The sequence below is a fragment of the Alligator mississippiensis genome, chromosome 4 (assembly GCF_030867095.1).
Source record: "Alligator mississippiensis isolate rAllMis1 chromosome 4, rAllMis1, whole genome shotgun sequence".
NCBI classification, from domain to species: Eukaryota; Metazoa; Chordata; order Crocodylia; family Alligatoridae; genus Alligator; species Alligator mississippiensis.
This window is the reverse complement of record NC_081827.1, coordinates 130,517,063-130,529,140: the sequence shown is the minus strand read 5'-3', so window position 1 is coordinate 130,529,140 and position 12,078 is coordinate 130,517,063. Positions and strand designations below refer to the sequence as shown.

At 45.3% G+C, this 12,078-nt stretch overlaps 1 protein-coding gene across 7 annotated transcripts in view; it reads left to right on the top strand.

The window, feature by feature from the left end:
* Nucleotides 1-12,078, top strand: part of SCUBE1 (signal peptide, CUB domain and EGF like domain containing 1) — a 383,661-nt gene that overhangs the window by 263,003 nt on the left and 108,580 nt on the right. For all 7 annotated transcript variants that reach the window (XM_019481708.1, XM_019481710.1, XM_019481707.1 and 4 more), the window contains one exon: nucleotides 1,361-1,483. In XM_019481708.1, coding sequence (XP_019337253.1) covers nucleotides 1,361-1,483 — 123 coding nt within the window. The remainder of the gene's footprint in view (nucleotides 1-1,360; nucleotides 1,484-12,078) is intronic.

Below are 12,078 nucleotides of genomic sequence, written 5' to 3'. Positions count from 1 at the left end.
TTGTGCTCAACTATAGGTCTCACTTTCAACCCACACTCAGGCTGAGCCCCCCTTACTCGGCCTCTGGCCCAAACTACAGCCCCAGGTGCCCAAAGACATACCTTGGTCTACTCCCCTCACATGGGTCAGCCCCCTCACGGGGGCTTCCCACCACACCCACACTGGGGCTACAGGGCTTCCCTCCCCAGTGGGCTCAGATAGCTGTAGCTATGCCTGGCCCCAACTACCTTTCCTTGGGGTCCTACACCCCACAGGGCTCAGGTGGCCACAGCCATGCCTGGCCCCACTACCTCCAATATTATGTAACCCACCCAAAGGTGAGAGCTAGGGTTAAGGTGCCCCTACCACTTTTCACGGGGGTGGTAACTGGCCTGGCATTTCCTGGGGGCTTCTGTACCACTGACAGCCCCACCAGACCACCCACTGCTGGCAGGGTGCAGGTTTAGATCATACCCAGGACCAGGAGCCTCCAAACCATCCCCTACAGTTCCTGCCCTTACCTCCAGGATGTTGCATGGAGCCTTACTGCCAGGCCTGCCATCAGCAAGCTGCCCTGCAAGCGATCAGAGATCTAAAATGGCTGCCGCAATCAAGCACCTGCCGGCTGCTTGGTTCCGCTCTTAAAGTGGCGGGCACCAACAGTGCCCTGCCACACGTCTCCCCCCTTAAAATAGTTTCTGAGGGAGGTTTCCACTACTGCTCTTCCAAATCAGGCTCCCCTGAGAGCCTGTGAAAGCCCTCCAGTGCTGAGCGCCCCCCAAAGGTGCTTCACCACACACCTCCCCCCTTAGAATGACATTTGGGGGATTCACTTGGCTGCCTTCCCTTCTGGCTTTGTCCCGGCCTGCTGCAGCCCCTTCCACGTGGTGAGCATCCCAAAGGTGCTCCACCTCAGGTATGCATACACAGGGTAGATGATATTCAGTAGAGCCTGTATTTATACTAGGGACAAATCCATATAGTGCTTTAATAAAAGCCATTTTCTAAATTTTTAATGTGAATTAGTTCTTCTTAAAGGTAGTAGATTAACATCCCTAGAGACTGAAGTCTTGCATTTATCCTTAGGAACTGGTATATTTGAGGCACAGCAGTGCTGGCTTCCTAGCATTTTCTACCAAATTACCTCAGCCTGCAGTACCCCTGGGCACCATTTCTAAAGGAAGTACTTCAGTCTCCAGGTCTGTTCAATCCTTTGCCTTTATTCAGATTACCAAGAAGGGGTGGGAAGAGGGAATGTTATTTTCCTCTTATAATTCCTGATGTTGCCAGCAGTCTACTTGGTTTGTGAACTGGACAAACTCTCATATTCCCATCAGTATTCCTGAAAGTAAACTAATCTTTTCCTATCCTTTCCTTTCAGACATTGATGAGTGCTTGGTAAACAATGGTGGCTGTGATCACTTCTGCCGAAATACTGTTGGCAGCTTTGAATGCAGCTGTCAGAAAGGCTACAAACTACTAACAGATGAACGAACCTGCCAAGGTAATAGTCATCTTCTCTACTCTGCTTTTATGAAGTGAATTTTAATTGGAATGAATTTTAGTTGTGTTTTTAAATTATTTCTAGGAATTTCTAGGAATCCACAGTAGAAATCGAAGGTAGAAAGAAACTGCTAAAGCCAGAGTTCTTTGGGGATGGTATAGAAGGTTGTTTTAAAGTGTTATGCTTTTCCCAGTCTGGTTTTAATTTGTCTAGTAATATGAATAGTATGGTCTCATTGCAGTATGAGAGTCCAAGTGGTGTAGTGGAATAAGTACAGGCTATGGGTTCCTGAGTTCTAATCTAATTTTTTCTACTACCTTGTGTGCTTTGGGCAACTTGTATGACCTTTGTGGGCCAAATGCTTATCTCATGTACATTGGGATAAATACAGGGTAGCCCATTTAAGTGAATAGGTTTAAAACAGTGGAATTCAGAAAATAAGATGGCTTCTGTCATCACTCCCTGTGGCGGGGCACCTTTGGTGCCTGCCACTTTAAGGCTTGTGAGCAGGCAGCAAGGCAGCCTGCAGGCATGGGATAGCTCTAATGAGGCAGTCACATGACTGCAGGAGAGTCCTGGGATAGGAGGAGAGGGATGAGCTGCCTCCATTTTAGATCCAGGCTCTCAGGAATGAGGTAGTATTTGGCTGCTGGCAGTCAAAGGACAATACCTGGATGAGCTGCTGCTTGGAACATCTACGGAGGTAAGAACAGGAGCTATGGGGATGGCAGGCGGCTCCTGGTCCTGGTTATGACTTGAAACTGCATCCTGCTGGGGAAGGATGACCTGGTGGGGCAACTCCTCAGAAATGTCAGGTCAGCTGCCTCCCCAGTGAAAAGTGGGTAGGCACACCTTATAACCCCAGCTCCCACTACCCAGTGGGTAATTTTATATTGGAACAGGCATTGGGGGCCAGGTACATCTGTGGTGTAAGATCCTGAGTCCCAGTGATGGGGCATAGAGTTGACCCCAGTGTGGGAGCAGAAAGGGAGCCCTGGTCAGAGGGTGAAATTGTGTTGGAGGCCTGCACAGAGTAGGGTGCACAGTGGTGCCTGAAGGACTGTGTATTGGGGTGTAGAATAGGGTCTGTAGAATAGGCCTGAAGGGCTACACGGCTGGTGTGTAGAGTAGGGTTGCTCAAGCAATCTGAAGGGCTGTACAGAGCCCAACCCCCACAAGAGCAAGGACTTGTTTGAGTTCCTCAGAAGGGGATACGGGCAGAGTTCAGCCCAGTGTTGAGGCATAAGATTGGTGCCTTTGTAGAGTAGGGAAGCTCAAGTGACCCAAAGGTACTGCCTGTGCACTGGCCAGTATGAGAGTAGGCAAGCCTGATGGCCAAAGGGGGTTGCTCAGTGGGTTGAGAGTGGCCCAGTAAGAGGAAGTATGTAAGAGGCCTGTGAGAGGGCGGAGTGTGTCAGTAGTATGTGAGAGGCCCAGCAAGGGGCAGAGTTGCTCTGGCCTCGGGCTGGAGTTGTGATCGACTTATGATGCCATCTGTGAGGCATGGGACATGGTGTAGAGATGGTATGGATCCATGGACAATGCCCCCTGGCATTGGGACAGTAAAATGGGCAGCCTCCCACATTTTGTCGCCTTATGGAACAGCAAGTCATGGCATGTGAGATTGGGTGGACTACCTCACACAGACAGGTGGGCGGGCCAGTGTTGAGATCCAGCCTTAAGCTGGCCCCTTGTCGCACTTCCCTAATTGTAAAATGTGGAAAATAAAATGTATTTATTCTACAGCTCTTGCTTTCTTTCTGTTGGCTGTTTCTGATGCATGTTACAACTAGTCAGGTAAATAACATGATACTGTTTCTGTTCACTGATTGGATTGAGTAGTTAATTATTTGAAACATAAATACTTGTGCATGTACCTTTTTTAAAATGTAGTTTCTTCAAACATTTGTGCTACTATAACTAAAATCTTCTCAAGTCAGAATAGAAAAGATAAATGTAAATTGGTAGAAGAAGGTAATTTTAAAGTGTGGCAGAATATGGATGGAGATTGTTTTTTGTAGAAGTTTCCCATCTTTATTGCTAAGGAAATGTTTACATGACTTCTTAAGTGTGCTAAGAACTGTATAACGCAGTAAATAGTGTAATTGGTTTTTGTGGCTCCCTTTAGTCTTCAACAAAAGAAAGCACCTTCTGAGGATATGCAAAGAATTTCTAAGACTTTCCATTGCATCTCATTGGCATTGCCACTATCCAGGAAGCCTACCAGACCCTAACTGTATAGTTTGACACAGGTGACTCATCAAGACTGTCTCTTGCAGTAACAGGATGGTTAAAGCACAGGATGACAAGAGTTAGTGTCACATGACTAGGCAAATATATAACACTGAAGGAGACACGGATGATCTGGCAGGTGGGGGTTTAACCACTAAAAATAGGGGCAAAAATTTTAGAAAGCAAGACTCTCTTCATTGTACAGCTAAGCAAGGCAGAATAAGATTCAACACCAAAGGTAGAAAACAACAATTCATGGTAATGGTGCAAATCGGAAGGGCTGCCAGTGAAGTCGGTGTAATTTCACGAGTGTGAAACTTGAGACAGGAATTAGACCTGTTGTTTTTTGTCACGCAAGCTCAACACAAGGCATACAAAAATAAATCCAGTTTTTCTAAAGCTGTTGTTCATTGTTAAAAGATGTTTATCAATAAAACTTTTACATGCACCTACATACTGATGGCAAGTTTAGGATGCTGACAGGAAATTAATGAAATCTCTCTGACTGTCAGAACTTGTTAATCTAAGTTTGCTTTATTCATGTGTCTGGCCTCAAAGTAGGAGTAGGCGGTAACAGTTTATCTGTGTTATTCCTTTGACAGAGTTATATTTAATAAGAAAATAGACATTGTCCCTTGAAAAATGTTATGAGCAAAAAATAGGAAGATTTTAAAACTGAATCTCCTTGGGTCTGATATAGCCCGTTTAAAGTGCTTGCTTAAAAACAAATTTAATTAATAAATATTTTAAGTGATTTGTATTACTTTCCTTTCCATTTGCTTATTAGTCTGGGAAATGACAAGCAATTGGTTTGGAATGTGCCAGAGCATTAGCAATTTTTTTTTTTTTTTTAATCTAGAAACAGAAAAGGGGAAATGCTCAAATTTGGTTAAACTAAACTGTTCTTCTTCCTCTTATGTGATCAAAGGTGACATCCTTGCCTAAAAATGTAAATGTTATTGGACCATCCTGCTTTTTCATTGCTGAAGAGCCAGCAAAGGCCATTTTGTGTCCTTCTGGCCAACATTAAAGCTAAGTACAGACAGTCAAAAAGCCCGAGGCTGAATGAATTCAGTTTTTGGAGGTTCGTCTAAAGATTAAACTGAGAAGCAAGTGAACAGACATTCACTTTTTATTCAGGAGTGCAGCTATATGCCTGCATTGGCTCAGGCCAGAAGCCAGGGGAGACTAGAACATGCTTGCCAGCCACTGCCAAAGGAAAGGGACTGAAGCTGTAAAGCTTTTTTTTTTTCCCCCCTTTCTGCTCGAGTAGAGGAGGCCTGGCCAGGCTCCAGCCTGGGGCTAGCACCCTGAGACCAGGGGGAGGGGTGCTTTAAACCCCCCACCATGGCCCACATGAGACCCCAGTCCAGGTCTGCCCAGGCAGGGGGGCAGCACCTGCCAGGCTTGTGCCAATACCAGCCCCCACCCAGCTCCCTGACTGAGTGGGAGAAGGGTAGCCCCTTCCAGGCTGAGGAGGGAGGGAGTGGAGAAAAAGATAGTGGCACTGAATTAATAAAAGCTTAAACAGAGATAGTCCTTTCTCTGAAGCGAGCATGTATTGAACATAGCAATTTCAAACCTCAAGCAGACAACAAAGAACAACCAAAAATCTTTGCCTAAGTTACAGCCCAGTAAAATACAGTGAGAGCACACAATTTGGTCTAACTTAAAATGGAAGGTAATAAACCAAAAAAGACAAGAGCAAGCCTTGCATAAGTCTTACATAATCCTAAAGGCAGAGTGTCTCCTTACAACCAGGTATTTAGAAATTCCTTCTTGGAAATCAGCAGGTGGTCTCGGAGCTTCCTTCCCCCAAGACAGACCTGGGCTGGTGTCCTGTGCAGGCCAGGGAGGGGGTTTAAACCCCCTTCCCTGGCTCAGTGCACTGGCCCCAGGACAAAGCATAGCCACACCCCCTGCTCTCCACTTGAGCTGCCGTCCTAGGGAAACTCTATACCTGGCCAGGGTATGGCCATGCCCCATGCTCACCACCTAAGTGGGGGGGGGGGGGGGCAGCAGCCTGGGAGGGACTGCCCCCTGACCAGCTAACTCCAGCCGGGGTCTAGGGCCAGGGAAAGGGTTTAAACTCCTTCCCTGGCCCTGGATCCCAAGCTGGGGCTTGCTTGGGGAAGGGGGAGGGGAAGTCCCTCTCAGGCTTCCTGCCCTTCCCCTTCCACTCCAGTGGTGAATAGGGAATAACCTGGCAGGAGCTGCCACACCCCTGCCAAGCAGACCCCAGCTTGGATACTGTGCCAGTGGGAGAGGGAGTTTAAACCCCGTTTCCCCCCTCCTTCACCTGAACCTGCCAGCCTATGCCCTCACCCCCTCTGTTCCAGTGGGGAAAAGTCTGGCAAGAGCTGCCCCACCAGCCCCCAGGCTGACCTGGCTGTGTCCCCAACTGAGTTTTCCACACCCACCTTAACCAGCCCTTACTGCTTCAGTTAGGGAGCAGAGGGGTGAGGCTAACCCTGCTCTCTGGAGCAAATGGCACAATCAAGCCTAGGGCTGCAAAGCATCCTGGGATGCTGAAGTTTTCTTATTTAACTTGAACCAGGAAGGGGTCTGGGACAGGCGGTTCATAAACCAGTTTGACCTAAATCAGTTAAGTCTGATACTATTTTCAGCCAGGCTTATCTTTAACCAGTTTCAGCCATTTTGAAACTGGTTTATATGCACTGAACTTCTGTTACAGGTTTAAACATGTTTCTGCTCACTTAAGCCGGTTTATATGTAACTTCTGTTCCTAGCCTAAGTGGGAATGGTGACTCTAGCAATAACTTCTTATAAGTTCAAAGGATGCCTAAGCTATATGAATTCTTAGAGTCACCAAAGTTTTTTGTTGCTTCATCATATGAAATAACAGGAAAACACTTGTTTCTCCCTTGCTGCCTGAAGGATTTGAGACTTTAAGTTAGATTATAATGATATAATATGACCTCTAGCTTGCAGAAGAGGGTGAATTGTAATTACTTCACTTCTGTATGGTGTTTAATGTGATGATTGGTGAATTCATTTAATCAGTAGATCTGCTAACGAAGACTGAAGTAAAGCTAAGAAAGAGGAATTGCTTAAGTCTGAATTAGTTGCGTTTTGTTTCCTACTCTGCAGAGAGAATGTAGTCAGTGGAAGTGGCTCTGGTTCTAAATGGCAGGCACTGGAGATAGTGGCTTGAGGTTAGTGGCTGTGGTGGATTATAAATCCTCCAGGGGCTTTTCTGGTAATTATTGGACAAGAGTAGCCTTAAAACTGTTATTATAAGACTTGTGCAGTTTTTATTTTGGGTGTATTAGCCTACCACAGTGTGAATCACTAAGATTTAGCTTTTATTTATGGAAGATAATATTGTTCATGTTTATAATTTTTATTCATCTCCTTTTTTTTTTTTTTTTTTTTACCTTCAATGTTGTCTTTCACCCATATGTCTCCCTTTTAAAAATAAAGATTTGCATTCATTATGAGATATTATACTTCATGTTAGGAATAGGTCATGAAAAGAACCTGGATGTTTCATTATTCTTGACTTGGAAGCCTGAATATTGTGTTTGTTCTCAGTCTTGTTGTAAATGCACCTGGTTCAGAGGGGGCTCTTCAATGTTGGAGGCCTCACCTGCAGATTAAGAGACTGCTTCTGCAATCTGTAGGCAAAATGTCCTATGTGGTATCAAGCCCTAAACATGTCCATAAGCATATGCCTCTTGGTTACAGAAGTGACTAGAAACAACTTAACTTGCCCACTGGAGGGGTGCAAACCCAGGGAAATGGAGGTCTCCCCAGAAATAGCTTTTAGTGAGAGGTGACCAGTTTAAACTAACTATTGCTGCTGAAGCTACTCTTTTTTTTTTTTTTTTTTTCCTCTAAGCAAGGCTGTGAATTTCCTGGTGATGGAAATATCCTTCCATCAAGGCTCCTTCATCTTCCTTGTGGAAATGTACGATTCCCTCATTTTAACCTGTATCTTCACCCTCTCTATGGTAGGATCCAGAGCCACTTTTAAAATTTTAGGGGAAACCTAATGCAGTTAGTCTAAAATCTACCTATTTCTGTCATTTCCTATGGCTCCTTTCATGTACTGATTAGCTTCATAGCAAAGTGAAGGGACCTCGCAAAGCCATCTAGTCCAGCCCTCTGCTCGGGGTAGGATCATCCCTAACTAAAGCATCCCGGCCAAGTGTCTGGCCTACCTCCACGAAAAATTTCAATGATGGAAATTCCACAATTTCTCTAGGTAGCCTGTTCCAGTACCTGACTGCCCTCAGTGTCAGAAAGTTCCTTCTCATCTCCAACCTAAATTTCCTCTGCTGCAGCTTGAGTCCATTGCTCCTAGTCCCATCCCCTACAGCCACATCTCCATCCTCTGTATGATTGCCCTTCATGTATTTGAAAACTATTATTAAATCCTCCAATCATCTTTCTTTTATTTTTCCAGACTAAATAACCCTAGTTCTCTCCTCCTGTCCTTGAAAGCATGATTTATTAGGTCTAGTAACTCCAAACCATGTGTAAAATTACAGTCAGAATCCCTCTCCAAGGGAGTGACGCATTAGCACTTCTGTTCTACACACATGGTAAGTGAGTTAAATAAACCTCGTTTTAAATGGACATCTAAATCCCCAATAAGGATGTACATATTTTAGTTTTGTTTCCATAAAACAGGTAATTCTTTGGCTAAGCACTGATCTTGGCTTCCAGGTGCCCTTCACAAATAGGTTCCCAAGATAAAGTAAGGGGTGATCTGCTGCACTGACTTGGGGTATGCTATCATAGTAGCTAAAGTCTCTTGCTGTATCCTCAGTGGCATGAATTCAAACTCAGGTTCTGACTTGTGCCAGCTGGCATTCCTGTAAGTGGGTCCCTGACTGCTCAGGATGGCAAGCCTAAGGCAAGTGAATGTTATGTTAACCAGGTCACTGTTTACAGGAACTAGTGTGACTTACCCATGTTAGCACAGTGGACCATGTGGCTTTTACTTGATGATGGTTTTTTTTTGTTTTTACTTCTGTAATGAGGCGCAGGTTGTGAATGTTTGTGGAAATAACTATTTTTGGAATAATTTCATGGACTGCATTCATTTCAAGTCTGTATTTTTATTATTTGTGGTAACACCAAAACCATTGCCGTGGGGTTCAGTATAGCTTTTTATGAACATAGCCGTAGATTTAAACTGCTGGAGAAAAGGAGTCAAGCTAACCAGAGACAAAGCAAACTGCAGTGGCTTATTTTCTAATCTAGAGCAACCAGTTGCTCATTTTGTGTTTCTGATTTGATTCTTAGCAGAAGTTTTATACAGAGCCAAAAGTTATGCAGTATAACTTTAAGCTGGCAAGAACTGGGTTCAGCCTAACTTCCAGGGAAGAACAATTCCACAGTCAAGGGTCACAAATGTAATGAGTATCCCTGTGCTCCTTACACATCCCAAGTTACCCCAAACATGTAAGGATATGAGACTGGGGTCATGGATGGCAAGTTCAGTACACAGACTTGTCAATACTAGGAAAATATTTGTAATAAGTACCTGCGTACTGGACCAGTTTTAAGCCCCAGTCACTCATTGTATCCACATTAGACATGATAAATCCATTTAAGTTCCATTAACAATTTGCTCCCTTCATCCAAGTACTAAAGTAGGGGTGTCAAACATACATGCCCATATGCCTGATCCTGCCTGCAGAACTGACGTATCCAGCCCTTTGTACTGCCAACAGGCCACCAAAAGCTGATGGGTGTGGCTAGGGTGGGGGGGCAGGGGAGTGCCTCCCCCTCAAGGGTCCTTGGCCCCTGGTAGACATTACAATCAATGGCAGGAGGGCAAGCAAGAGGGTGGCTTGGCCCTCAGCCCACAGCTCCTTGGCTGCCAACCCTGCTGCTGCCATCACCTTATGCCCCATGACCTGTGCTGAACTCACCACTGAGTACTTCATGCTAGAGCTGCTGCCCCATTGGCAGGACCATCCTGAGCTCCAGTGTGACGCACACAGCAGGAGGTGGAGTCGCTGCTGCTGCCGCCATCACCAGAATTACCCTGTGCTCTGGTGTAGACCCAGCACACAAGGAGCCCCACGGGCTGGATCTAGCCTGGGGCAAGAGTTGAGTTTGATACCTGTGTAGTAAACAGTATCTTGCACTATCTGGTCAGCACCCAGAAACAATATATTTGTGAGAGCTTCTGAAAAACTACTGGAGTGCCCTGGGACAATGGTGAGTGGATTAACTGAACCGTTTCAGCTAATTTGAAGAGGCTTATTATTGCACCAACATGATTCAGGGTAAATTCTTTTTCTTTTTTTTTTTTTCAGCCCAATATTTAGCCCAGAAAAAAAATCATAAGGTGATGACAGGAGTTTTGCCAGACTAACTTGAACGGGACCATGATTTTTTTTTTTTTTTTTATATGTTTGTCTTGTAACCCTAGCTGCAGTACTATCTGTGGCCATATCCGGATTCAAGGTCATGTGCTGTCAAATGGCCTCAGTCAACTTCCCAGCCCCTAAGGCTGGGGCCACCTCTCTATGGAGTACTTTCTTGTGGTTTCCCCACACACTGGAGTACATACAGTCTAACTATCTACACTGTTTATTTACAAAACAGTCCACATATGAATGAGATTAATAACAGAACAGGATATCAATAATCTAATTGTTGAAGGCAGGTATCAATGAACTAAAACACTATACAAACTGAATCAAGGACACCCTCAGTACAATTCCCCAGCTTAAGCCTTGAGACTCCAGTGAATTTCAGTAGGAGCACACAGGGTTAGCACAAACATCAGCTCTCCTTCACACTGGCAACACAATACAATAACCATGGCTGGTGTTGCTGCTTCGAAAGTCGTGCTCTCTGCTAGAGCCTCCATGGGGAAGAGCAGCTCTCCTCTACTCCAGCTGTCTGTGGTATCTTACCACTCTTTTTCCTCTACATGTGTCCCGCTGCCTCACAAAGGTGGGGGGAAAAGGATACCAGGTTATCTTCTCCCTGTCACTAAGGGAAGGTTCACTTCACAGGCACGCTGCAGGATGGTTCCTCCCCAAGCTCTGTGGTCCCGGGCTCCTTTCCTTCTCTGAGCCTGGCTGAGTTCCCTCCCCTGCAAGTAACAACTTTCTGCAAACTTTCCTGCTCTGACTTTGCAGGGATCCTGAGCCCTGCTGCAAATGGAGCAGCAGTTACAGTTTGATTTTTATGCTGTCCTTCCCAACAAAGGCTCTAGCCAGCTTGCAATAAGAGGACAAAATAACTTTATAAAACAGGAGTGCAACAAAAAACAAAACAATTTAAAAGGCAACTAGATTATCCATGTTAAACAAGCTTCCTGAACAATATCTCAGCTTAACTTCATCTGCTAAAGACCTGCCCAAATAGAAAGATCTTGCATCACTTCTGAAAGATGCTCACTCTCCGGTAGGCTGCAAGAGGGAGGGAGTCCCAGAGCTGAGGAGCAACTGCCAAGAACAAACTCCCATGTTTTCACCAAGCAGCCCTGGTGTACTGATGGTACTTGCAGGAAGTTGTTCCTAGTTCACCTTGGGGCTCATGATAGGGCATAAGGGAGAAATACAAGCAATTGATAAGGAGAGGAGGAGGGGATATAATTCCCCTCAACTCCCCCAGGCCATGGGGGAGGGGGAAGATGCTGGGCTTGTCCCTTGCCACCTGTAAGCTCAGCAGGACCAGACTGAGAGGTGGGAGGTGTTGGCAAAGACCTAGCACAATCGTCACATGTGCTGGAGACGGAAGAACAGGAGAGGGTCACAGACAGCTTGAGCTTGTGTGACCCCAAAAAAGCAGAGAACTACACTTGCATTATAAAGCAGAACCTGCAAAAGGTGGGAGATAGAAAGTCCTTGCTTAGGTATTCCTGAATACCTGGCTGTAAGGAGATGCTCTGCCCTCAGGATTATATAAGACTTGTGCAAGGCTTTCTCTTGTCTTTTTGGTTTATTACCTTCCATTTTAAGTTAGACTTAGTTCTGTGTGTTTCCACTGTGTTCCACTGGACTTTATCTTAGCTTAGGCAAAAACTTTTGGCTATTTTTGTGTGCTTGAGGTTGCAAATTGTTGTGTCTAATACATGCTCACTTCAGAGAGGACTATTCTTGTTCAAGCTTTTTTGAATTCAGTGCCACTTTCCCCCCCCGGTTTTTTTTTGTTTTTGTTTGGGGTTTTTTACCTGTGCCCACACATCCCTCCTGTTTGAGCAGGGATCCTTGTGGTTGCCTTTGAACTACACCTTTCCACAGGCTGAATTATAAAGCCATCAAGGCTTACTTTGTCCCCAAGGGAGGGAAGAGAACACTGCATAGCTGTAAATTTTAGAGAGGCTTTGGAGACTGGGCCTAGCAGCTGGAAAACTGACAAACCTGCTG